Source organism: Rhagoletis zephyria, unplaced genomic scaffold (genome assembly GCF_001687245.7).
Source record: "Rhagoletis zephyria isolate East Lansing unplaced genomic scaffold, Rhagoletis_zephyria_1.1 Rzeph_scaffold_01313, whole genome shotgun sequence".
NCBI classification, from domain to species: Eukaryota; Metazoa; Arthropoda; class Insecta; order Diptera; family Tephritidae; genus Rhagoletis; species Rhagoletis zephyria.
Genome location: NW_016158397.1, coordinates 68,859 through 96,726, shown reverse-complemented (window position 1 = coordinate 96,726; position 27,868 = coordinate 68,859). Strand labels below are relative to the sequence as shown.

Sequence of the window (27,868 nt, the reverse complement as noted above, 5' to 3'; positions counted from 1 at the left end):
AAATAGCTTGCCTCAAAGTAGACAGCAAGTCAACCTCTTGCAGGCGATGGCGATTATCGCCCGTCAAAAAATCGCCTCATGTAAAGGCAGCTTTAAGGCATAACTAGAAGTCAATATTACGCTTTAACGAAACCAAAAGCCATTTACGTGTTGCCATTGCATTTTGGCGCAGCACTCCCAGTTAGCTTACAAATTTTAAAACGCAAATTTCAGCAACGTATTTGAAGGCAAATCCATAAACTTATTATCGAACTGCCAACGGCCTCACTTGCGATTGTCCGGAAACTTCCGATTTCGTGGACTGTGCGATACATCACGACGCGGAAACTCGTCCAGCTGAAATCAAGCATTATCATTACTAACCCTTATATTAACCGAGACTACAATTTTGCCCACCAACCTTTGAGGAACTGCTTTTCGAGCGACTGGAGCTTGTCTGCCGCATCGGCACATCCATCTCATCGTCCGTGTAGCAGCTGTACTCACGCGACGAGTCACTGAAAATAGTAAACAATATTTGCTTGAAAAGACCGCTTCAGTAAGCGCTGTTAACTGAACTAACCTTGGCTCAATTCCATCTTGTGTGTCAGGGTCCAGCAATGGCAACATATCCTCACCTTGCTGTAGAAGATCCACGCTGGTTATGGATTTGCTGCTTGCTACACCGTCAGCCTCATCGTCTGCACCGACCGTGCCTGCTTCCTCCGTCTCATCAGCGCCAGCGCCCACGGCTCCTTCCCTCTTTGCCTCATGACACTCGCACTGACAGTCTTCCGGCTTTACATAGTTGTAGTGGATTTTGCCGTCCATTGTCACATCTGGCTGTGGTGGCTGATGTCCATGTCCGGGCCCTTGGCCATGTGCGTGGGTGTGCGCCGCATGTTGCCCACTCGTTTGGGCGGCGTGAGTTCGGCTGCTACTAGTAGTCGTGGAAATGACGCCGTCTTTGGGCAAAGCCGTAATTCGCTTTGGTGGCTTGCGTTTTTCCGGTATATTTTCGAAATCTATCCAATGTCCAGAGAGCTTTCGTTGCGTCGTTGTGGTGCCGGAGGTTGGTGTAATTTGCGTTTGCGTGGTCTGCACGGTGGTTGTGGTCGCTGTGCCGGCAGGTGACTTTGTTTTTGTTTCCTTTCCTTCCGGTTTTTTCTGCTGTAACAATTGTTTGTTAGAATCTTTGCGTTCCAAGTTGGCTGCATTGGCGCGCAGACCCTCCTCGGCGAACTCAAACCAAGACTTGCCGCTAGTGTTGGATGCTCGTCGTGGGGACTTTGCGCTTTGTACCCGCTCCTTAGTTGAGTCTTTACGTGGCAAACTGATGCGCAATTTCTCGCCGCGTACTGGCACAGAGCCATTAAGCTCATAAGCTGGCTCCTGAGGTGTAACTATGCCGCAATATTCCTCTAAGTGGGAAGGATTTAGTGGCGTAGTTGAGCGTGGACGCTCCACAGGGCATGTTTTCAATTCCATGTTGGCCCGATCTTTCATAGGAATGAGTGGGACGCCTTGCGCTCGCTCCTCGGGTAGTGTAGTGGGCACATAGGGAAGCTCGTCGAAGGACTCTTGCGAAACGAGTCCTGTACTCTCGTGATCTTCGATAGCGCCGACATGACGCGGCAAGTGCCGCCGCTTGGGGTCGGCTAACGCAGAGCTGCCGCCTGCTAAGTCTGAGTCTCTTTCACTTTCGGATGACTCAATTGGTTCGTCGGTCGAGGGCATTGATTGTCTTTCGGTTGCGGCATGTGAACGACGAGGGGGTGTTGAGGTTCGTGGAGGTTTGACGGGTGTGTGTTTTCCGGAACGATCTACAGGTGATTGGGATTGCGAGCGTGGTGGATGTGTCGTTGGCGTTGGCGAACGGCTCCCAGAAGCGGAAGCAGCAATTGGAGGTGGCGAAGGTGAGGGCGCTGTAGATGGAGGTGGCGGCTGAGGCAGTGTTGGCTTACGTTGTTGCTGTTTTGGTGGTTTTTGATCTTCATGTTGCTCTGCAGCAATTAAAATCGGCTCTTCTACGCCCTCAGCGCGTTTGCTTTCGGAAAAGCTTTGCCGTTTTGGCTTACGGGGTACATTTTCGTGGTATTTTTTCCGCACATCAAAATTTTCCAGATACCGGGAATGGCGTTGATTCAAAACACCGCCACCAGCATCCGCGTCGTCTTCTGACGTGGAGCGCGATTTTCGCCTCGGCTCCTCATGTGATTCCTTGCGTCGCATAACAACTGCAGTAACTGTTGTTTGTACAATGTGTTTCTCGTCCTCAGAAGTAGAAATCGATTTCTGGCGACGAGTTGAGGTTTCGGTAGAGCTTCGCCGTTTCGGTGGCATTTTCATTGGCTCTTTGGGTTCTGCTACTTGTGCAGGAGCACTGGCTTCCACTTCCTCTTCTGAACGGCGTATTACAGTGCCCTGTCTGCGCAGGGTCTCCGACACAGGACTCTCGGCTATTGTTTCTTGTATTTGCTCAGACAACTGGCTCGATTGACTTTCAGTCTTTGAAATACTAAATTGTGTGGAAAAAATTGGGTCCTGACTGCCAGAGCCGAGGCGTGTCGTAAAGAGCAATCGACGTTTTTCTTTTGTATGTTCAGTTTCGGGCTGAATTTGTGTGATATTCACGTTGACCATCGCCACCGTCTCAACGACCTTCACCTCCCCACCGCTATCCACTGAAGGCAATCGATGAATTTCCGCCTCCGCTGCCACACCATTTTCCTGCACCACATTTTCCTTAACATTTGCCAGATTCGAACGAAGATTGACCTTGATAGCGCTAGCATAGCTTATCTCTGAACCGGCAGTTTCTTGCGAATCCTGGGAACTATGTTTGTTCACTTCCAGACTCCATGTGCGCTCTTTATTGTCATCATCTTGCGACAGCGTATGTATGGCGTCGAGATTCTCGATGCGCTGCAACTTATCCACTTGCTGAGACCTCGGCTGCGATTGACCACTGCCCGATGACCCACTTCCCGAACTCTTCCGGGCCCCCACAGGCTTCAAAGCTGCAGCGGCCGCGGCCAGCTGGCTAGCCGTTATAGCTGTTGGAACTGGGCGCGTCGGCTCCGCATTTAATTGTTGTATGCCGTGCAATAATTTTCGCGCCTCCTTTTCCTCAGGCGGAGTATGAAGCGGTATGTGTATTACGCCTTCTACGGGCTCATCGTAATAACGTAACCTACTAGCGGGTCGAGAACCACCACTCGTTGATGATGGCGTATGCGACTTGCTGCGTGTTTGCTGCGCCTGTTGCTGTAGCTCATGTCCATCAATGGGCGAGGAACTCTTCGAAGATTTTGCATCAGCGCCTGCGTTGCTACCACGTTTGCCGGGCTTAAAAATCGCTAAAACGGATTTCTGTTTGCTTGGCGTAACATTTTGTGACTGCGGAGTTTGGCGTTCTTTACTTTTGCTACGTGAACGTGAACGTTCGCGGGGCGAGTCAGGCGAATCCTTGCCGCCAAGGCGAAATATTGAACTAAATGAACTTTTTCGTGAAACGGGCACATTGGCAGGAGAAGGAGAGCGGCTACCGTGCGTGTCCTTCGCCAGAATGCCATGACGCGTGGGCTTGGGGCTAGCCGTAGGTGTCAGACGGTTCTCATCCACGGCAGTGCGGCCTAAGCTGAGCGAAGCAGGTTTCTTCTGGCTGCGTGAGTAAAGCGGAGCGATACTGTTTGGCGCCTCGACAACTTTCTCATGCGGTGCAATACCCCTGTCGTCGTACATGTGGTCGGGTTTCAGGTTTATGCGTATATACTCTGTGCCACCGGGCGTCTTTCCGATTACCATCTGCCCAGGACTTTTGGTGCTTCGACGTTGAGCACCCATAGTTGGCTTCCCAACACCACCAGCACCAGCGCCAACAATACCAACAGCGCTGGGTCGCTCAGACCTCTTAGTACTTTTCAATGGGGGCTTGGCCTCACCGTTTGACAGCGTTGTGGGCTTCTTCTTTGGTGAACTCTCCACGGTGATGCCTTCTGCCAACACTGCCTGAGTGGGGTCGTGCTTACGCGCCAATAACACCTGTTCGAGTAATTCAGCCGTTGGCGGCTCAATAGTAGTTGAAACGCGACCGTCCACTACATTTTCCAGTGGCTTGGGACCACAAAATGATGTCTCCAAAAGCATTCGATGTGGAGAGGGTGAACGCGAAACGCCCGATACGGCCGACAGACGACTCACGGCCGAACCCTGACTGCCGACGCTTGAAATGCGACTTGTGCGTCCGGAAATGCAAAGCAATGCAGCGACCTCGGAGCTTGCGGAATCCTTGCGCTGATGCTGCTGCAAGTAGCTCTGATGATCGTCAAATTTAAAGATGTGTGGCGAGGAGCGCTTCGCTTGCTGAAATATATGGAATAAAATAGGTGTACAGTAATCAGTAAATGAAACGCAGATTACAAGGGAAATAAATTGAAAGCCGGCAACTTTGCGAAAAAACCAAAGAAACTGAAATTTATAACGTAATTAAAGGGAAGAGCTGCCATCAATCATAATACAGCTATGTGCATATGTACATGCAACTCCTACCTCGCAGAATCCTTCGAAGATTCGTTGAAAATTATAAAATACATTCAAACTATGAGGCTGCATTCGTCGAAGCCTGCGAACTGAGGCGATGATCGCTCATAATTGAATTTCAATTGTTACAGACGACAACGTCAAAGGCAACAGTGACGAACGGGCTAAATGACAGACTGCCGATATGCGCCATAACTGATTGTTGATGAGCGTAGGTAGATTGCCGCGCATACCAGCCAATGAATGATGGGCAAGGTCGGATGCGCGTTATAATGGAATTGTATGTACATTTGTATGTACGTGTGTATGTACATGCCGACAGCTATTGCGGATGGGAGGAGGCGCAATGACTGCTGTGATAAGTGGATGAAAAGCGGAGAAAAGGATTGTTGGCTTATTCAAATACATTGCAAACAATATGCCATGGCAGGACTGACGCCGAACAGAATCAGCGAGGAAAGATTTATTTATGGAAATCTGTATTGTGTTTGCTTCGGCTGGAGCAGTAGTACGTTGATTTTAATGCTCTTATTTCGGAAGCTTTGGTGAAATCGCCGAACGGATTAAGCAGCACCGGCAACGTTTTTACAGCGACAAAATCATAAACTACGACGTCATAAAGACTTATCGTTTCAAAACTTCTGCTTTAACCTCTTCCAGCACATAACCTGTATTTAACGGCAAAATATTTCGCTAACTTTTTTAGAACTAGCTTTGTGTAAACATTTACATATCTATGTATAAAAACCCCTGCCTCTTTTAAAGCAATGTATTTTCGTGCGACTTTAAGTTGCCAGTAAGTTCACCTTTTCCTCTTCAACAGTTGCTCAATTCATTTGCCCCGCAATTGTTGCCTTTAAATTTTGCAGCGTCAGTGATATCGGCGACACAGTTTCACAAAGACCTCTCTTCCAACTTTCAGCGCCCATTTTTTACATTTCTACATATAAAGGACACATATACTTACATACATGCACATTAGGGTGGTCCAAACTAAGTAATGTCGGAATTTTAATGCTCTCACCCCCTAGGATTGTTCTATACCGAAAAGAGTATATCCGCATATTTTTATTTTGAAATCAAAAAATATTCAGAGGTCGCTCAAAGCGCTCCAACTTTTCCATGTATTTTGTATGGGAAACTTTGAGCGACCTCTAAATATTTTTTGATTTCAAAATAAAAAAAATAGGGGTATACTTCTTTCGATATAGAACAATCCTAGGGGGTGAGAGCATAAAAATGTCGACTTTACTTTTTTTACATGCATTTTTGGACCATCCTAATGTACATACTTTGTAAGTACATATGTGTGAACGTTTTAACAACAAATTTGCTGTTTTTGTGGTCACATGAAATGGGTAAATCATTTGTACGAGTACATACATATTAGAGTTTTCCAATGTGACCCAAGCAAGTGTGGTGGCAACAACAACAGTGTAGCCGTACAATAAAAACTCACAAAATTAATGACTTCGTGTTCGAAGGCGTACCAATCCATGGCATTTACAAAAAGGCTAACCTAAATACATTTCGCCACCACCTACACTTCGGCGTCGGAGGTGTAAAGGGAAGGAAAGAGAACAAAGGTACACACCGATGTGTGAGCGTTTGCCTGCAATATCCGCAATGTTTTGTTAAGCAAAGCAAATATTGCACGAATGCATGAAAGCTTCGAAGCGGTTTGATTTTTCAATTGTATCGCTTGCCAAACTCAAAACGCCTGGTAGTGCAGAGAAAAGTGGACCAACTGTTTCCAGGACATGCACGGCACCAATTTCGATACAGACATTGCTGCTGCTCAGTTTCACTTGCTGCAACACTTTCGGTCCTTCAATTGATGCCGTAATACTCGTATGTATGCCGTGTCCCAGTTGTGGCTGGTAGAATATTGCGGTTATATTCATTATGTGTTGGGTATAAGTACTATTTGGCTACAGTGTACGAGTACATACATATACATATGTATATGTATTTTGCGCCATGCCGTGCCAGAGAATGATCTGAAAGACGATTGCATTCTTGCTGCTGGTTATTGCTTTTATTATAAATTTTGTTGCCAAAGTTGCTGCCACACTTAAATGAACTCAAATCGATTTTAAACGTGCGTACTACCACCACTCGGTTAGTACCAGTTTCGATGCCCCTGATTCGAGCAACATCCAAATGAGTTTTATTTTTCTAAAGCGGTCAACCTCCGGCCGGCAATGGTAAACCTCCGAGTGTACTTCAGCCATGAAATAGTTCCTCGTATTTGCCTCCATTTATTTGACAAATCCAAGACGTAAATCACGGTTGAGAAGGATATTTAGGCCAATTATTACTATTATTCTTTTATAATTTAATACAGTTTTCAAGAGTATTTTATTAAATTTTATTTAAATGCTGTTGCAAAAAAAAAATGAGGGTGGCTGAATTATTTTAATAATGTTGATTAGTTACAGGTTAGTTGTAGATACAAAATAACCCTTTCAATTTCATTTAACTTTTATTAAGATCATTTTTGTGCATCAGTGTAATTTTTGTATGAAACAAAAGCTCAAAATAATGTTACTCATACGCCATATCGTTCATGGCCCTACCCACCATGCAAAACATGAGAAATAGGCAACAATCGTCAATGGCAACAAATTGGCGACTCACCGATTTATTGCCGTAGTGACAAATCGGCAACATTTCGCTTCAACAGTATTATTCAAAAGCGTCTAATATATACCAAAGGCAGCATTGAAAAAATAGGAAGCTCCATAGTTCCAATTTTGTATACAAAAAATAAATGAATTATTAAAAAGAATAAAATTATTCTAATTGTCGCCTGAAGCGATAAGAAAACGCCTCATTCAGACGAGTGGTTACCCGTACATGGCGTATGAGTGACATTTTCCATGTTAAAGTTTGAATTTTTTTCATTCGCAATGCAAACTCGAAATTAAAATATCTTGAGAAAATTGCCTGATCTAGAAAAACGATATACAGATCCGTAATATACGACCTAAAATTAATTTTACGTGTTTCGGTGTTTATTTGTATCATTTTAGCGTCCCTACAGTGAAATCAGAGTCGGCTGTCATAATTTTTTAGTGACGTACATATTGTCGATAAAATTCGATATCGTTTTTATGCATATTTTTGATCGGATTTGTTTTTCTAACAGTTCGCTTACAATTCAACATTGTTCTAATCCAGAATTCTTTGTGGCTTTAACTTTATCAACACTGTAAACTGACAGCTGTCAAAGTTTTGTAGTGCCTGTGACCATAAAGTAAAAATTGCCAATTGATTTTCAGACCAGTGAACTTCCGTCGGGCTCATTCTAACCTCAAAATTATTAACAACTCAGTCTTTAAAAATCGCACTGGTTCACCAAAATATCACTAAATTTTTTACATTTCTTTTCAACGACAAATCGTTAAAGAGTTCGCTTTCACTTACCTGTTGTTGCAGTTTCTCTTGCTCCTCCTTCTTCTGTTCCGGGTCCATAAAGTACAATTCCTCCGTTGAGCTGCGCAACTCCAGGGCGCCCTCTTCGCGAAAGCCCACACCGATCGTTTCCTGTAGGGTGCCAGTGCCAACCTTCATTTGATTATCATTTTCATTTCAAAAATTTTCCAACAAAACAAAAACATCAATTTTGACGAAACCGAAACAAAAGCGCGTGTAGTTTATAACCCAGGATGCCGTGAAATTTAATGGCGTTATTCACATAGCGGAGCCAACAAAAAAGTATGCAACGAAAAAGGAGCGTGTAGTGGTGGAGTGGTTAGAGGGGGAGGAGGGGGAGGAGGAGGGACGTAAAAAAAGGGCATGAACCAATTTGCGCATAAAACAAGGCGTGTGAAGGACGTGTATAAATACATACATATATTCGATAAAAGGGATGTACAGAAGAAGTGTACGGGGAAGAAGAAAAAGAGAAAAGCAAAAAGAAAATTTACTTTTCATGTGTCAGTGTCGAAAGTTATTTACATATGTACATATACACATACATCAAATGCATATATGTATGTATGAACTTGTGTATGTGCATTTGCTGATTTATTTATAAACGCATACTTGTACAAGGTTTAAGCACACGCGAGCGTATGTATGTATGTGTTTTTGCATGTGATGGAAGTGCTAATGTAAATACAGTATTGGTCATATCAATAGCACCCCCACCTCAAAGTGATATTGTTTGCCACTTATGTTTATTTTTTTTGCCGAAGGTGTTGCAGCTTTCTTCCATATAAAAATAAATTGGGTTTATTCGTTATATGGAAGCAAATGCGACAAGAAAAAAATTCTAAAAAATCAACGGTAAATTTTAGGTGCTTTTTTCATGTCATTGACACTAAAATTTAGTGGTCTATATACAAAATTCTAGCACTCCTGAGAAATAAGTTTGAAATTTGGATGCAAATTTTTTTGAAATTTTTTAGTTTTCTACAAAGTTTTAAACTTGGGTTTATATGGGTCTTGTTAGAGAATGAACTGTATTTTAATTGAAAATTCTTAAAAATAAATAAATAAACATAAGCGGCAAACAATATCACCTTTGCAATGGGAGTCCTATTGATATGACCGATACTGTATGTAGAAATGTTTGTAAGTTTTTTGTGTGTGACTTAATGTACATCAGTGTACGTGCATACATTAAATGCTAAACAACAATTACAAAAGCAACAACTACAACTACACAAAAAAATATAGCTAATCCCGTGCGACGTTACAAAATTATCAGCTGCGTTCTGACAGATGTGTGACAGTTGGATTTAGTTGCAGTGTGCATGGACAGTGGTGGGCCGAAAGCGAGCGGGGAATGCAATCGCAATCAGTGAAGCAAAGGAATGCGACGAGCAATAAGAGAGGACATGCAAAGTTTGGGGGAGAGAATAAAGGTGTGCGTATGTGCGTACATTCTATAGCCACGAGTTGATGCGAGTGTAGGAACATGTCAAACGAAGGGGTGTTTCGGCAACTTTTGATGGCGTCGTAAGCAAATTAAGTTAATTTAATTAATGAAGTCACATTTGGCTAATAAGCAGACATCTCAGTGCCTATTCGCAAGGCAAGTGCACTTGTGGGCTATAATGTGCAAAATAGCAAAATGCTGCAAGAGTTTGGGTCCGCTACGAATACATATGCACACATACACATTTCTCTGAAGTTGTTTCACCAGCAATATATTATATAAACCTTTAGACTTAGTTCTGCTGTCCAGTGCAGGGAATAAGCAGTGCTCAATGAAACTTTCAACTTTCCTCTGACAACCTTTCAGTAAATTCAATAACTTTTGATTTTAGTGCTCGGATTTACGCTTCAGTACTGCAAATTTTCATAACTGTTAAGTATACCTCAGCAGCGACTGTCGTTTAAGTGGGTCATGCACTTTCAACTTTCCACTGGTTTTTGGTAAACAAAAATATCAGCGTTTTCTCGAAAAAGCATTTCCGTAACAGAGACTTTTGTTGCTTCCTTACATTTGCTGCACTCGCCTGTTGTACGTTGCGGTGTATATTTGCTACTAATTTCGAGTGCGTGTGCAGCAACAGGCACTAAAGGCAAACACACGGCACAACCGTCCGTCCGTCCGTTCGTTTGTCGATGGCATGCAGCAAGCAGTCGCTCAGGCATTGTGTTCAATGCGAGTAGATGATGTAGGCGTGTGTGTATGCGGTTGCAACGTCAACGCTGAAACATTTTTCTCATTAAGGCCCACAGCTCAACAATTGCCCAAAAACAATAGCTGAAATTGTTGGCTGGTGGCTGGTGGCTGGTGGCTGGTGGCACGAGGAAGCAGCAGCCAGTAGCACAGCCAAGCATACAACAAGTTGCAGTGGCTTTGATACCACTGTGGCAACTTCAACTTGCTCTATACAAAAAACATAAAATACAATATAAGTAAAAAAGAGGCAAGGGCCAGCAATAATGGCTTGTCATCCTGTTTTTCCACATAGCGGAAATTTAGTTTGTTGTTAGCTGTTGTTGTTATTGTTGTTCCGCTTTTGCTGTTGGCAGTTATTAAAGCTTGGCATTGGTTTAAAAACTGCTGTATGTGTATGTATGTATGTATGTCTGCATGCAAAGTGGGTCAAATTAATTGTTACATGAAACATTCAAATCGCTGCTGCCTAAGTGCCAACCAAGATTCAGTTGTCAAGGGAATATGCAGTTCACTTTATTTAAGAACAAACGAACGAATAGTCGGAGAAGTAAGTGAAGAGTAGAAAGTATGGTTTCAGCCCAAGATACATTTTTAGATACATAGATAGACATACAAGTGCAAGTAGGCCTGAAACGAACGCCGAATTATGCGAGAACAAAAGATCTACTTTTCTTCATTTTGGTCAAGCAAAGCTTATTGTGAGCGCACTCATCTTTCGCGGGCGCTTGGATTTTCCCTTAATACTATACTTCAGATTTTCGCATTCATCACCAATTTAAGTATGCCGTATCGCCAAAGCTAGCCTGATTTACTATACCCACTTTATGGGTTTTTTGACGCACAGTGTAAATGCACTTTGCACCGCACCCACACTTCATAGACATAGTTTCTTCCGCCCCGCCCTACTTTGCTTTGCGCTGATTTCAACCGCTGCTGTTCCACATTTCGGTTGAACTCATTAACCCATAAAAGTCAAGAGACCAGCAGAAGGACAGACGAGTGAATAGTGAATGGCTGCAAAAAGTGTATGGAAAAAATGCTTAGCAAAACAGAAATACAGCAAATGGCACTTTAAAGACTAAAACAAGTATAACAGCAACAAAAAAAGGTTTAAATGAATGTTGTCAGGTGGAAGGCATGAAAAAGTCGAAGTGAATAGGCAAAGGCAACAGGAAACCAAATTCAATAATGGCAGTTAGACATGAATGTGAGCAGCGGATAGCGAGCAAGTGAGGGCAAGTGTGCAGTAAATGTGGCGATAATTACTGCAAGCACCAGTGGAAGATTGAAAACAAAAACTGCCAGCGGACAGCCGCACACCGCCCCGCCCATCGGAGAGTAGCAAATGCACAGCGCGACAAGCCACTAACTACTGCGAAACAAAGCTGCATTTGTGTGCTTATTACCGGCCTAGTATTCTTGCTACAAATACACACACACACACACTTATGCACATTTACATACAAACACTACATTTATAAGTTACAATTCTCGCATTATCATCACCTGCTCGAAAACATTCTCCGGACTGCTTTCCCGGCTATCCTCTTCGTGATGCGACGACGACGATGCGCGACTCAGTTCGATGCGCGGCGTCGAGGGTGTGGTAAGCGTAGTGGTCCCCTTGAAAATGCCACCCATACCAGCTGCCACCTGCTGAAGCTGCGGTTGTTGCTGTGGCTGACCAACAGTGTCGCTGCCGGTCAATGGGCCTGCAGTGGTGGCGGTGTTGGCGGCAACGGTTGCCTTCAGAGGGGGTGGACGCTTCGCATTGTTGCCATCGTGTTTAGTTCTGCTGCTGGGTGAAGCAGCGCCGCTCCCTGACATCGATATAGCGATGCTGGGTTGTTGCTGAGCATTTCTGGCTGCTCTACCTGTGTCTGTAGATGAGTTTGTAATGCGCTCGTGCGGCTCCATCTGTGTGGGGAAGAGAAATATCGAGTTACAAAGGAAAGCCAATGTGTATTTTAATGGGTTGTTAATTTAAAATTAACTTATTTTGCATTATAAAGTAAGTAATGAGCACACATCCAGGAGTATAAATAATGTATAAATTATAAGGTAATAGATATTAATTTTTGGATTACGACCAATTCGAAGCATTTCAAATTTGAACAGGATTTTCTTTTTAATTGCCATTAATTCAAATAAATTAAATTCTTATGGGATACAAAAAGTAAGTTGGAGATGAAAAGATAAATAGCTGAAATATTTATTTCCCACTCTCGTTTTCTTTTTTTTTTGCCGTAAAAGATTCCTCTATAAAACTTGTCTACTGTTCGAAGACTGAGCGGGTTAAATTTTCTTTAAAATTTTACATATATTAACTTTTATTTGCGTACACACATGCACACTTAAACAAACTCAAGTGTCATTACTATCTATAAAAAGTTCCCTTCATACAACAGCCATGACTGCCATTTTCTATACACTTGTGAACGCTGTTTCCGGCGCTGTCGACGCTTGAAAGATGTCATCCTTGAGCATATCAACTTTTGTGACATTCAAAGGAAATGGAAGACGCTTGATTAAGTTTAACTTAAAACACAGCATTCGGAAAATGTTTTTCACTTCCATTTTGCCGTACAACTTTGTCATAATTAAATTGATTTGCATGTTTTCTGTTTCTTGAAACTTTTATTAACAATTTAATTTACAACTTGCCGCTTGTAAAACTTTGCAACTTGGTCGACAAAAGCGCAAAGGGATGCATACCAAGCTTTCATGCAAGTCACTTATTTTGCTTCAACTTCGATGCCATTAAAGTATTCATGTGTCATAAGTCAATTTTCACTCGCTTCTTTGCCACTTCATTTGCCAACAACAGTGGGAATTATTGTGCGATTTTCGATTTAAAAAAAAAAAAAATATATATATTCGTTGTGTATATGTATTTTTTACTAACATTTTTCAAGAAATTAGTTTTATTGCACTCAGCAATATTTTTCTTTTTTAGCTATTTACGCCTTTGTGTCGTTTAACGGCAAATGTTAAGGAAGTATGTATGTAATTCCATTTGTCTTTTTTTTTCTTTTCATCAGCTGCCCAAATAGGCCAATTCGGGCAGAGTAATTTAACTAAAACATTTTCCGTTTCCCGTCTCGCACGACACTCTCCCCTGAATCTCTGGCCATTACTGCCTGATTCCTTACGCTTTCGTAGAGTCTCGTAGTGCTCTATAGCAGAGCAGCTATAATGGCTGGTTAAGCTTAGCACGAAGGCGGTGAAACAAGAACAAATCAAAATACAAAAAAAAAACTATCGTTTATCCATTTTCGCTTTACCATTTGTCCTGTTTTACTTTGCAAATCCATTGCAAATAAAACATCTACTAATGACTTGCTAAGCTCACTTGCTTTTGGCATGCGAATGCCTCCACATACATATATGCATACATACGTATGTATATACTCGTTCATATGCATGTGTGTGAAGTGTTCGTGTTTGTGTGTGTTAATTTTTAGCACAATTGCAAGTACTCTTGCACTTGAGCTCGTATTAAAGCCTTGAATTAGACACTTTGTATGTCAGCGTGCATGGAAAAGCTTGTGCGCCTAAAATTATGCACTTAAATTTCTTGCTTAAACTTTATTAATGAAAACGTGTGGCACGTTGCTGCCAAGGCATTGTATGTAAGCGCAGCATGAAAATATTAGCATCGAATGTATTTCCTTTTCCAATTTCAGGGTACACAAAAATTTTCTTTCTGTGCGAGCACATTTTCGACATTCCAGCTCTGCACTTACACATTCACACTAGTACACTAATTCTTGCATGTTGAAAACTATATAACATAGAATCCGTTTTTTTTCACTTTTTTATATGCAAATCTTGTCAAGTGTGTCTTTGCAAGGAACTTTATTGCTTTCATTTAATTCGTATTGGATTTTTGATTAGTTAAGTTCACTTTGTTGATGCGCCTTAAAGTAGGCAATGTCTGAAAAATTATGCCAATGCACATACCGCTTACACAGTGTTTGTTTGTGTGTGTTGGGTCCGCTGCGGCTGCGACAACGGTGACGGTAACGGCGACGACGGAGGTGGCACTAAAGTTTACCACTCACTGCCAGCAGACGGTAACAGCGACGGCGATTTGTGTAGCTGCTTCACGCACGCACCGAACACCAACTGACAGCCAGCAGCTTGTCAGCGGCGACGACGACTTGTCTGGCGACTGGGCACGTGAGCTTTGCTGGGAAGCGTGCGCGCTTTTCGCATACACATCGGCTGGCTACGAGGCGCTTGAGAGCTTTCACATGGCCCAGCAGCTGACAGCTCTGTCAGTCGGTGTGTGCATGGCGACCACAGCTGTTGGGCGCAGCGCGCCGAAAGCTTTTCTATGTAAATCGCGAGCTTTATGCTCTGCGCATTGTCAGCAAATCAAGCTTTAGACAGCCAGGCGCAAGGGAGAGAGTGAGAGAGCAAGAATACTAAAGAGCGAAAGCGTAAAATCTTTTGTTTACATTATTAGCCCTCATTCTGCTGTTCCAGCCATTATATTTTTGTTGTATGTAGTGCTTTATGGCCTTCTCGTTTTGACAACCGCGGGCACGTGACTTTGAATTCAAGTGACAAAAAGCGTTGAGCGGCGCGCGTGAGTTCGCCTGCAAATCGCCATTGGCTTATTTACATAAAACGCCAAATTAAAAGTCAGCCACGGTTCACTTTGCAATGCAAATATTTAGCGCTTGATAGCGCAGACAAGCTAGCGTCTATGCGGCGTTGACAACACTTTGACAGTTTCGTTTTTTTTTTCAAGTACATTTTGGAAGCAAATTTTTGAAGGGCGCGCGTTGGTTTTCAAAAACGGAGGGGAATTTAATTAAGCTACCAAATTTTCTATCGTCGTATTAGCATAAAATTTTGCAGTGCATAAATTGCAAAGTTCCTACAAATCGCTACACTTAAACATTCGACTTACCATCATATCGCCATTGCTGTTAATGTCCTTGGCAAGCGCTTCATGCGCCTGTATAGCACTCGGCGTCGTTGAACTCGAGAGCGGCGCTGCCGGAAAAACAGTTGCCGCTGTAGCTGAGCTGCTGCTGGTGATGGAGCTGGTGGTGCTGCTGTTGGCAGTGGTGGCCGTTGAGGCGGAATCCTCGAATGACTTCTCGAACGATGCAATTGGAGCGGCGCCGAGCCGTTTCTGTTTGCGCGTCTCCATCTCGGCCGCCTGGAGTTGGAGTCGGCGACTTTTATTTCGTTGCTTTTATGAGCTCTTTTTTTTGCAGTCGTCGCGTAAATTAGCACATTGTCACCATAAATTTTAAATTGCACACTTTACATATATATGTAGATGCTTCGCTTCGGGGTTGCGCTGATGATTGGTGCTGGTATGCACAACATGGCGTATGAGTAACATTTAGAGATTTACAGTTTGCTCGTTTTTAAAGAGTTTTCTACATTCAAATTTCGTCGGTAAGTGCATCTGTATGTTTTTTTTTTCTTTTATTTTTTAACTCAATTTTAATTTTTGTATTGAATTTTCCACTTTTTCTCAAACCTGGTTTACTTTCTTGTACGAGTAAATAAATACTTTTATATAATTTATACTAGCACACAACTAGCTTTAACGGTACACCACTCCTCTTAAAGTTCCCATATCTTTAATTATTAGTTCTTAAATATTCGTTAAGTATTCTTTGAGCATGCAACCATGTCATTGCCTTCGCTACGTTCACATTTATATGCGCGTGTTTTTTCTTGTCCTGCCAGCAGTCGCGCCTTTGTGGGCCCATTGTTGCTTCAGGCGCGCTGAACTGCACTGCAAATATCCAAATGCCCTTGAGGGCAATAAACTCGAGGTTATTACCAAAGTGTAACCAACAATGCAACAAGCCAAGCAAGTCGGCCGCCCGTGGTGGCATGCAACCGACGGATGTGCATACAGAGGCACCAAAATAAATAATGTCATAAACATAAATGAACATACGTGTATATATATATATATATGTATATTAGGCCGCACGTGTGCATTGTTTGTTAGTTCACGAAAGTAATAAAAGCAGCAGAATGTCGCTCGTTTTGTTTGTGTTTTTGTCTTAGCTTGGCCTGTCTGTGCCTGTTTAATTTAAAAAAAAAAACACTTTTTGTGACATAGCAATTCTCAACAACTATCGCTGTCGCAACAAACACACACACACACAGAGTACACACTTACGAGCCTTCCGAAGTGCACTATTGCATACACAACGCGCCTTTATGGCTCATTAAGCCATAAAATTCAAGCAACAGGACCGGCTGGCCCGCCTTTTGGGGCATTTATTTAAAGTTAAATGGTGCCAATATCATTTACCCATTCATACATACATATGTACTCATATAAAGCATTGTGTATGTAGTCACTGCATAGATACAGAAATAGTTTCGCTAAGTAGTGGACTGCCAAAAAAGTAGGAACAACCGCAAAATATGCTGGAATGCAGTGATATTTTAGCCAAGCAAGTAAGGTCTGATAGTTTTACCCATGGACTTGGAGTTTGACTAAAATTGTTCAACTCAACATACCTTCAATGGAAAAAAACCACAAACTTTGTGCGCAGTATGAAAAGCGCTTAGGTTGCCCAGAACGGAAGTAACCGACAACGCGATTTATCACCGTCGCCTTAGTACGATAATTGCTTTTTGTTTACTTATTTATTTTCCATTTGTGGTGCTTTGTTTTATCAATGTGTGGTCTCAATGCCAAACTTTTTAGGCAATGAAAGCACCCGGACACTCTCTTGTGCACGGATGTGTATTAGACTGGTTTTTTTCAGTCAACGTATCGGACGAGCGATATAAAGGGTGTCCTAGAGCACCCGTCCACCCCCCTGATAAATGGAGGCAAAAATATGGCATAGCAAATCGGGGATGTTCCATCTTTTGGTGGTATTATCAACTTCCTGTAGCAACCGGAAGTGAGTTAAACTGGCCGAAAGTTCATTTGTTTAAATTACATATGTATATGTACATGGTTTTACTACAGATTCGGATTCTGGGGATAAAAATACATACGTAACTTTCGTTTAAAATTTTTTTCTCGGAAATGCCTTTTTAAACCTCTAAATGACATTCGAACATTTACTCGTCCTGGCTTTTAAAATGGTCGAAAATGCCTTTAATGAAGAACAAAAAAAATATGAATCACTTTTGATAAAAACATTGCAAGGTAAAACCATTGAAAGGCAGTCTGACGTTTGCTAGCAATATCCCTATAAACATTCGGACTCTTTTTAGAGTCAAAAAGTCTACGAATTCTGAGTTGCAACCCTCTTTATAAGCTCAAAAAAGATACAGAAAAGAGCATATTTCCCTTCTTAGGAGGGCACACCAATATGGTTACTTTTGCTCAACTCATAGTATTTATAACGAAAGAAACACTCATTTTAGACTCATCAATTCTGGGCATTCAGAAATTGTTTAAATGGATAATCCTGATCTAAATATTTATATTTTATTTTATTTTTAGCATTTTATTGAGATTTGATTACGTAGCAACATTTTGAGTATGCAGTTTCGTAGCCCATTCAATTCTAGTATAATAAAGTGCAAATTTGAAGTAGCTAAGACTTACCGTTGATTTTTGGCAATTTTTTTTCTTTACGGTTTTTTAACGGACGTTGGGATAGGGAAACTATCCATCAAGTGGCCCGTGCGAATCTCTTCAAAGGCCGCTTCCCCGGAACCACTCGCGCGTTACATGGTGGTGAGGCCGTGGCATAAACATGGCACACAGTCAGTCATTTTTGCCATACGATAAAAAACCACTTTTAAGGCAATGTCAAAATTTTAAAATTTCTGTAAAAACTTTTACGATATTCATTGATAGGTTCTAACATTTTATCGATAGTTGAAAAACTACATCTCCTCAGCAGACTTTTTCAACTGGGATTCGATCCAACGCCCCAGCCGCCAAAGCCAGTTGTCTACCCACTGACCTAAGTTCGCCACGTAAACTGTTGTTGCCTTTTCCACTTTTTTTATGTGTTAAGCCAACTTCAATTAAGCGCAGCTATTCCGCTGCTATTTACACTTGATCATGTGGTTGTTGATTTTGTTGGTTTTTGTTAATAATTCTGTTTTTAGGATGTTTAACTTCTAGGTGTGCTCGTCCTTAAGTTATTTATGTTTGTTATTTATGGCCTTATAACAATTAAATTCAACAATTTGATTGAGCTTGAGGCCGTTTTTAATGAACATTTTTTGGTCATCTTCGAAATAGCAGCTATAACTTCTGCCAAAATATAAATTGTTGTGTTTTTCCGCAAAAATTTCCATTGAAAACGGCCTCAAGCCCAATGAAATTGTTAAATTTAATTGTTATAACGCCACAAAAAAACAAAAACTCGACCCGACTGCTACTTTTACCTACAATGACTTTCGGAGGAGTAAATTTATGGAAAAATCACGTCAGAAAAACGAGTTAAAAAATTTCAAAATTAAAACAAAAAGATTCCTCTGTCATTTATTTATACGCAATATAAAAATTCGCGATGATGGACCTTCAAATCTTTATATTATACTGTGTCGAAAATGTTTCACAAGAGATTTTGAAAAAAAAACCGAATAGTTGATTTTTTTCCACCAGTCTAAAGTGTATGCTTGATACATTAGGGTAACTACTATTTATTATCAAAATATTAAACAAAGAAAATCGGTTTTAGCTACATAAGTAATTGTATATTTTATTTTATCTTTTGTTTGCTTTGATGTCCAAGAAGTTAAAAATGTCCACCTAATTCCACTCAAATTTCCATGCCTTATAAAATTATAATTATCGCAAATGGTTTTACTGTATTTTCGGAAACAAATCCTGTTTATGTCAAAAAAAAAATAAAATAACAAGTAATTTTTAGCAAAAAAAAAACCGACTTCAACTCTCATATAAAAAAAAATATATATATACATATATATCTCATGATCCACTGATCTTATCTTAACCAGATTAGTATGGGACCACCTCTGAGACACTACCTTTCCGATGCAAAAAGAAATCGGTTGACGTGGTTCAAAGTTATGCGCTAACATACTCGTACATAAAAAAAAAAAAAAAAAAATATTCCGACGAACTGATAACCTCTTCCTTTTTTGGAAGTCGGTTAAAAATGAAACGTTTTTCTTTAATCAAGCGTATCAAGCTTGCATAAATTAAAGTTAAATCCAAATCTACCGCCATCGCCATTGCCACCACATAAACTGCCACAATTAGATTTCCGCGTTCAGTGCAAAATGTGTATTTATGTGTTTGTGTTTATACATATTTGCGCAGTAAATCGGCAAGCTTTTCTAAATCAAAATGTTTACCTCATAGTAAACTTTAGTCAAGCGTCTATGAAGGCTTGCACACAAATAAACCTACATACATACAAGCATACACAGCCATTTGCCACTTGCCGTACAAACGGTGTCGATTACCGTAGCAGAGTCAACACGTAACGGTCTATTTGAACGGCCTAAACGGCCACCAGCTATGCTTAAGATTAGCAGCCGTGAAAAGTTAAATAATAGTGTAAACGATGTTTGCGATTCGAAGGCCACAAAGGAAGCGAGGCAACTAAAATTAGTAGTGCAGAAATCGAATTTGGTTGCATGAGCTGAGTACATAGATATTCAATAAGAATTTGCGAAAGAGTTGTGGCAGTGGAGTAGGTGTGGACATGTGCGTCTAATATTGAAATTTTTGGAGGCCAAACTCTGACTTGCCGAAGGTTATTTTGATTGCATTTTGCGCTAGCAACATCGAAACGCTGAACGGGTACTACGCTGCGTATGAGTAACAGTGATTTCACGGAGTGTACATAAGTATATTTATAATTTCCGAGTATTTTTTCAACAATGCTGAAGAAAAGTTAACAAAGTTTTAAGAAATTTTCCTCAAAATCAAAAGTAAAAACTCTCCTTCATTTGTTCATGCAGCTATCTACCAAGCAAGCGTCCATTATGATCAACTCGCTGGAACCATCAGGCCGTAATATTCGCATGTCCATCAAAACTTAGTTGAAGTTCAGGCGCCATTTTGCTTAAACTTATACAATTATTCACACATTTTGGTGGCACTTCAGTCCGGCCGTCAGTTCATTTAATTTATTTACATACATCACTTTTATGATATACATACATATGTACATATGTAAATAGTACACCTCGCTTATTGGCTCTTATCGCACTATTAACTTGTTCCATAGTTTAACGTGTTAATATTAGTAGACTTTATTATAAAAGTAAATTTGCTAATATTAATTGGTTTTTAATTGTTATGTCAGCCGGACATGCGAGACGTTGCTCTGCTTGCTGCTAGGCCAGCGAATTAAAATCGATTACTGTTACGTCTACTGGCTGGCGCTGTTGCTGCAAAATGTGAGGTGTATGGTAGTGTGTAAATATGTATGTGTGTTCGCCGATAGATCAATGACCACAACAAAATGGTGGAAATGGGTCAGCAAGTGATTTATTGCTGGTTAATGGTTGTACTGCTTGTTTGTAGTGGCTGGTAGATGGTGGTGGTGGTGGTGGTGGTGGTGGTGGTGGTGGTGGTTGTGGTGGCGGCGTGTCTGGTGCAAAACTTATGTGAGGTTAGTTACTTGCAAAGCATGCCAGTGTGCGGGCAAAAGCAAAAACAAAAAAAAATGTCTAAAGATATGCTTAAACTATTCAACGAGTTGATCTAAGTATTTAACGAGTAACTTTTAACAATGTATGTCCTGTACTGAAAGCGCCCGACTGCGTTTTGAAGCGCTCATTTAGTTTCTTCGAAAAATGCGAAAAACAATAGGAAATTGCTTTACTTTACTACACTCCTCGCTGCTGCTTTAACTTCCTGCCATGTACATATATATATATTTGTTTAAAAGCTTGTTTGTACTTCGCAACCGCAGCGCTACTAGTGCCGCACTGCAGAAAATGCCGCAGGCAGTGCTGCCTTTTTCGTGCCATGCGCCGGCAACCGCAAAATGGCTTCGCTGATTAAGCAGAAAAGGTGAAAGCTAACGATAAAAAGCGTGCAAAAGAGCAGAAAGGTGGTTGTATAATATATTGCTGAAAAAAAAAATCAGTCCACTTAACAAAACCTGCAATTTGGAAATTAAAGCGCCTTATTATTCTTAATCATCTATAAAGTTCTCTCTGCTTTCTTAAAGCCAAACCAAATCAAACTTTCTAAAGAAGACATAAATGCATTTTACTTTTTAAATTTTTAAATGAAATTCTCCACTAAAATTTCCAATTTTGACTACATTGAAAATCTAAACTCCCCAGAAATCTTTATTTAACTTTTAACAAATACAATTTTCGGCGGATAAAATGTAAAAATGGGACTAATAAAAATAGAATAGTAACTTTGTTTCAATTTAGTTATTCGTATGCGCTGAGTCCCTGGTGTATTATAAATATGCAAATATATACATACGTATATAGCTACATTTTAGCCACAAAAAACGCGAATCGTCATGACACGCACTTTGTTGCATGAAACAAATAAATATATGTAGTATATATACAGTCATGTGAAAAATAATAATTTTGGCTTTTCTCCTTATGCTTGTTTAATGTTTATTATTTTTTTTTTATAAAAAATCAGCTCATTATCTAACAAAAACCATACATATATGTAAGTCCTAATTTCAAACTTTATATAAAAATTAGAAAAATTCTACATCAAACTTTTTATTAGGCAAGGAAAATTTTTTTGCGGATGAAGTTATTATTCTTCTGCACAAAAAAAAATTCAAAAATCTACGCGAATTGTTAGCTGCGTATTTTCTTAAGCTGGAATTTAATAATATATACGCAATTAAAGAGAGTGTCGGTATGTGACAAAAGTGGAAATTGTTTGATTGGGAATGATGGCTCTTTTCATGAAACATTTTTTCAATATTATTTGGAGGAATTCTAGATATTTTTGGAGTTTTTAAATCAATGCAACTTATTTCAATTTTCCTTTACGTGACATAAATTTCGATTGATATATTTTTGTTAAAATTGCTTTTAAATAAATTTTAAACGCAATTAAATTGTAAATTTTAGGTCGAAAATTTTTTGGAAACCTATGATTTATTATGTTTCAAGTTGAAACTTTCAACTACATACTCCAAATTCGAACCAATTCGGATCATAAACGGTTTTTAAAGATATATTGACCCTAGCGCCAGCCAGCAGGACCATTTTTCGCAAAAATGTTTCCGCTTACATCACCAGTATATATTTTAATAATCATATAATATCTTCGGATAGAAACACCCATATATAGTTTTGTTAGATAATCAGCTGTATTTTTATAAAAAAAAGGTAATAAACATCACAACAAACAAACGCAAAAAAGGCAAAACTGTCAAAATATCGTATCCCTGTTATTTTCCACGTGACTATATGTATGTATGTCAAATTTCGCTAACCATGACATACATACATACATATAATTATTCCCTAGTCTGTTCCGGCTGTGTAATCTAACATTTGCTTTTAAAAATGCCATTGCAATGACATCATAAATAAAATTTAGCTAATATTTTAGTTGAAATGAGCAATTCATTTTTCCAGAGGTTAACAAGGTTTAAGAAAGGGTTGAAGTTGTAAAATTTTTTGGGGGGGGGACGGTCTATGGAAAATGCCAGCGAGGAGCAAGCCAGTTTTTTGAGTTTTGTTTCAAAGGGCAGCGAAAAATTCAATAAAAAATAAATGACTCGGTTTTCTCTGCCTTTCCAAGCTAAGACGTTTTTACTAAAACCAAAAATAGCTGCATAAGTGTTAAACATATCAAATTACTTATTAACACTTGCTTTCCTTTTCACTAAATTTCAAACATTTGCAATAGGCACCGATCGGTAGAACTGAGGGTTTGGGGTGGATGCTGGTTGCGTGATATTTAGCGCATACTCAAATGTGAAAAAGTACCTACTATAAGCGATAGAACTTCAACACACATGGAACTAGAATGAACTTATGTATTTATGTAAAACTGCGTTGTATGCAATTAGATAAATGTATTTGTTTTGCTCTACTTCATCAACGCCAGCAATTTTTCTTTCCATTGTTATCTAATGTTGTTCTTAGTACTCTCCGATGTATTAGTTAATAGCCCCAAAACCCCATTTAACCATACTTATGTATATACATGTGTGCATGCAGTTCTTTGTTATTATGTACCCCAAAGGAAAATCTATATCGCGTACTAGAGATATTTCTTCACTGCGAAAAGCTCATTTAAAGAGAAGTTTTTTGTTAGCTCAGTTGTTTGGTCTAAGTAAACGAATATTAAATGCAAAATTTCATACAAAACGGACTCGATTTTGAGATAAACGCATAGGTCTTTAACCTCATACAAGAATTTATGAAAAACTTTGTGACTATTTTTTGAAAACTTACAAAGTATTTAATTAGTGATTTATATATTATGTATGTATGTGTGATGTGAAATGTGATTTTTTTTTGTAATTTTTTCTTCTTGAGACTGTGCCATCAGAGAAAGAGCTGAGAGTTTAAATGCATCTTAATTGTTAAGAAATTCCTGCATGGTATGATTACATACACAGACTTACGCGCCAGCACATGCAAAAAATAAGTAAAAAATTGTGTACGTATGTATGTATACACCTCTACTGTATACCGTTAGAACAGTACTTCTTACAAAGGCAACAACTCAGTAGGGCACACAGCGCGTGTCGACTGTCGTTTCTTGTGTAGCACAAATCAAAATTTGTGCTGCATAAAAACCAACCAATTCTTTGAACCAACATGTTTGCGATGGCTCGAGTGGTTGCGTTATTGTCTTGTTCGATTAAACGGTTGCCTGCTGTAGTGAAGCTCATTGTCTATGCGCCTGCTGCTATGCTACACAAAACAAAAGATAGATAAATTTATACACATACATATGTACGTACATAAGCCGGCTTTCTAGCGAAACGCGGGGGTGTGTGCGTGTACATACAAAGCAATAAACGAAGATGGCTTGAAGTTGGCGGACGTCCGACGTCGACGCAGAACGCCGACAGGCAACCACCCTCATTCGCCGTGCCGGCACATCAAATCATTCATCCGCTTCGGAGTCGTTGGGCACCCAAGACTACCAAAAAAAAAGCGTACAAGCAAAATAGTAGTATTTATAGCATAAAGAAATTGTTTTCTGATACAGCTTACTTGTAAAGCTCTATTGTAATACTTAGTAAAAACTACAACATCAATGAGGGGCTTAACGCGCAGGCATACACACACCCACACCCACACCGACAAATGCATACATTAATACGTGTAATTTTGATGTACACACGAGTGGTTCTGCTCTGGTACTGTTATGTCGAAATATTAATAAACATTTTCATTACGCTATAATTTTTGCTGCTTTGCGTTTACAATATGCACGCTATGTACAATAAATATGTACGTACATAAATAGAATTATGCTTACGTGGTGGAGGTATGACGGCGCATTTGGCTCTGTATGCGTATTGGTTAAGTAAAATGCTTATATATACACATATGTACAGTGACTCAAACAAATGACCACGTAATGTTTTTTTTTTTTTAATATTCGTAATATTTTTCCAGCTAAATTTTTTGTGTTATTTTTATATAAATATATCGTCTAAGCTTTAACCAAAACCGTGTAAATCACACTTTCAACTTTATACAAAATTTCAACTTTTTGTTCTGAGTTTTTAGAAAGTTTTTGGGTATGCAGTTTTATAGCCCATACAATTTTAGTCTAATGAAGTTCAAGTTTCAAACGGCTAAAAATTCGCGTTGATTTTTGAGATTTTTTTTTTTAGGTTACTTTTACGGGTTTTTTAATATAACGAAAACTTGCGTTGATATTTGGAAATTTTCATTATACTAAAATTGTGTGGGCTATAAAACTGCATACCCAAAAATTTTCTAAAAATTCAGAATAAAAAGTTGAAATTTTGATGAAAATTTGTTTTGAATTTTTACACGGTTTTGGTCAAAGCTTAGACGATATTTTTATATAAAAATAACACAAAAAATTTAGCTCGAAGAACATTACGAATATTTGAAGAAAATCAACACGTGGTCATTTGTTTGAGTCACTGTATTTTTGTATTTGTATACACATAATGCCGAAGCATTATGTTTGCCTAGAAGAAGCGACATTTTGCCTTTGCTCTTTTTCTAGTTTATTATTTTTGTACCTTTTTCAGCTGTTAACCCTAAAAGTTTTGCCTTTTTTCTTCATTCGCGCGCACACACCACCGCACATAGTTGTTTTCTTTGTTATTCTTTACTTATATTTTTAGGTTAGCATGCCAACCGGCAACTCATTACTACAAAGCTTGCGTGCTTCCTCCCCGCCTCCCGCGCCCACTGTGCCAAAGAGTGTTGGCCGCTCAAGTCACGACTGAAATATGTATGTATGTAGGTACATAGCTTACATACTGAGAAAGCTTGATGTGTAGGCATTTTCCTTGCCTTTTTGCGATGTCTCGCTGTTTATTTTATTTTTGTTTTGGAAATCCTGCAGCAATGCACCACAGAGAAATTCCTACTAGGAGTCGTTGATGCTTTATGTAGTTGTATAAATAAATGTACATATACCTGGAGAGGGCGTAGTAGAAATGAAAAAGGCCATGAGGCCGTGAAGTGAGGGAAAAACTACAAAAATTTCAAGAATCCTTTACAAATTGATGAAAGCAAAACTTGACGCAATAGCTAAAATTCAATTTCGCTCATTATATAAGATTTCTTTGGACACTTTTATTAAAAAAAGATTTTAAGATAAAGTTTAAAAGCCTTATTAAAATCATTCGATTAAATTTTAGTCAATCGAGTTTTTCAACTGCTGCGGCTTTTTTTTTATTAATTATTTTCGCGTTGAATGCAGAGTACGCTGCGAATGTAATTTAAACCAAATGCATTTTTCATTTTGATATTTTCTTTTTATAAATTTTAAATTTAAGCTGTATGTTTATATGTACATACATTTTATATAGATACTTTAAACACACATCCATTTAAGTTTATTTTCTATTGATCAGCATACTGCACACTTTCAAGCGAAGATTTTCCTCAGCATTTTCTTTTCATTTTTCATTTAATGCTTTGCACTTTAAAATCTTACACCGCAATTTTGTTTTACTTTTGAATTAAATTTTTATGTTTCCCATAAAACTTTTCCGCTTTCCTTTGTCACTTAAATCATTAAAAAATGACGGTATTCTTGGAAGACCACTCACTGTCCGCTAAACGCTTTATTCAACCGGTCACATTTCAGACGTCTAGACATGCAACCGCCGGATTAGAAATACTCAGCGCTGCTCGTTTGTGGGCACTTTATTTGGTGTATACGCCACAGTGACTGACTGCAACATGTTGGGTGTTGCGTGTTGGCGCTGCAGGCCCAAAACAAAACACCGGAAGCAGCAGTGCCGCCATACAAAACGCGCATTGGCAAGTGTCAGCGTGCACTGAATGCACTCAGGCGCTGCGGTCAGACCATGCAATTTCCGCGAACGACGATGGTTGGTGGCAGAGGGCGCTACAAAGGCTCAAACTTTTGTGAATGTAGCATTTTTATTTGTCACAGTTCTAGTTTTATTTTTAAACACTCTTAACACACTGACTTATCGACCTTTTTTAATCGAAATCGTACTGATTTTTCCTGCTTGCGACCATTTACTTATACACTCACCCAACAGCGATGTGACTGCAATGCACCATTGATCCACCCGTTCAGCCGACACAGTGTCATTGACTGAGTCGACAAAAACCAATCGTGCGAATGCTTCTACATGTACATACGTATGCCACCCACGCCTTTACTTACTTTGAAGTAGATTTTTGCCTCTCTTTTGCCCCGACTTTAGCGCTGAACAGACAATTGCAATCAATATCCTGCCTGATATCCTGCCGTGCGTGGCCGTTGGCGTGCTGTGCTCTGACAGCATCTCTAGTTGAGGAAACTGCATTGCAGTCACCTTCTCCGCTCCCCTGCTGGCTCGATATGGGTTAAGTGTGCTGCAATGCTGATTTTTCATTTTGCGACAACGCTGGTGAGACGTGGTTTAGTACAAATTCATCGAAAAGAAATAAACGTTATGGGATGTTAGTTGCGAGTCAATGAGTTCTTGTATGTGTATGTTTGTTTGTACATATATACGTGGGTTACTTAACTTCTAATAGTAAATCAGCTGATATATGTATGTATGTACATAAGTATGTATGCATTATTTATCGTGAATTAGCACATATTAATCAGATCCAATTCGATTTTATTGATTTGCTGATATAGTAAACGTATTAACATGTATCATATATTATTATAAACCGTATGGCTGAAGTACTTTATTTCGAATTTCACAAATTATGATCATCATGTTATCAATTTCGATTCCTGTAACACTGTGATGAAATTTCGAAAGCTTAAGCTTACCTATAAATTTGGCCTTATCGAGGAGAGTAGTTCTTTCATGCTGCACCATAATTTACCACCACTGCCGCAACACTTTGTTGGCAGAATGTTGCAAATTACTTTAAGGCACTTGCTGTGCCGTAGAAAATTTGCATTTCATTTAGTCTGCTGTAAAAACTTTAATTACGAATCAGAATCAATTGACAAAGTCATTTAAGAGCGCAGCAGGTGACTCATCGAATTAACGCACGGCGCGTCTGCAGCGTTTCGCCTTCCACCACCCCTATTGACGCATTTAGCTCCTTTGGCTTTGTTTATATATTTACACCTCACAGTATTCTAATTTTTCCGCAATTTCATTTCGC

At 39.7% G+C, this 27,868-nt stretch overlaps 1 protein-coding gene across 12 annotated transcripts; it reads right to left on the bottom strand.

The window, feature by feature from the left end:
- On the bottom strand, positions 1-27,322 carry LOC108363594 (platelet binding protein GspB). Of its 12 annotated transcripts, none has more exons than XM_017616988.1 (7): positions 25,691-27,322; positions 15,084-15,680; positions 11,669-12,079; positions 7,951-8,091; positions 563-4,344; positions 401-497; positions 1-336 (listed from the first exon to the last, which is right to left on the bottom strand). In XM_017616988.1, the coding sequence occupies exons 2-7, from the start codon at positions 15,327-15,329 to the stop codon at positions 265-267; spliced, it is 4,749 nt and encodes a 1,582-aa protein (XP_017472477.1). In that variant the 5' UTR covers positions 15,330-15,680; positions 25,691-27,322; the 3' UTR covers positions 1-264. The 12 variants fall into 12 exon arrangements, with proteins under 12 accessions (XP_017472477.1, XP_017472474.1, XP_017472483.1 ...); XM_017616985.1 differs by having other exon boundaries at positions 15,084-15,948; positions 26,075-27,322; XM_017616994.1 differs by having other exon boundaries at positions 7,951-8,070; positions 15,084-15,948; positions 26,075-27,322.
- Positions 27,323-27,868: the final 546 nt, after the last annotated feature.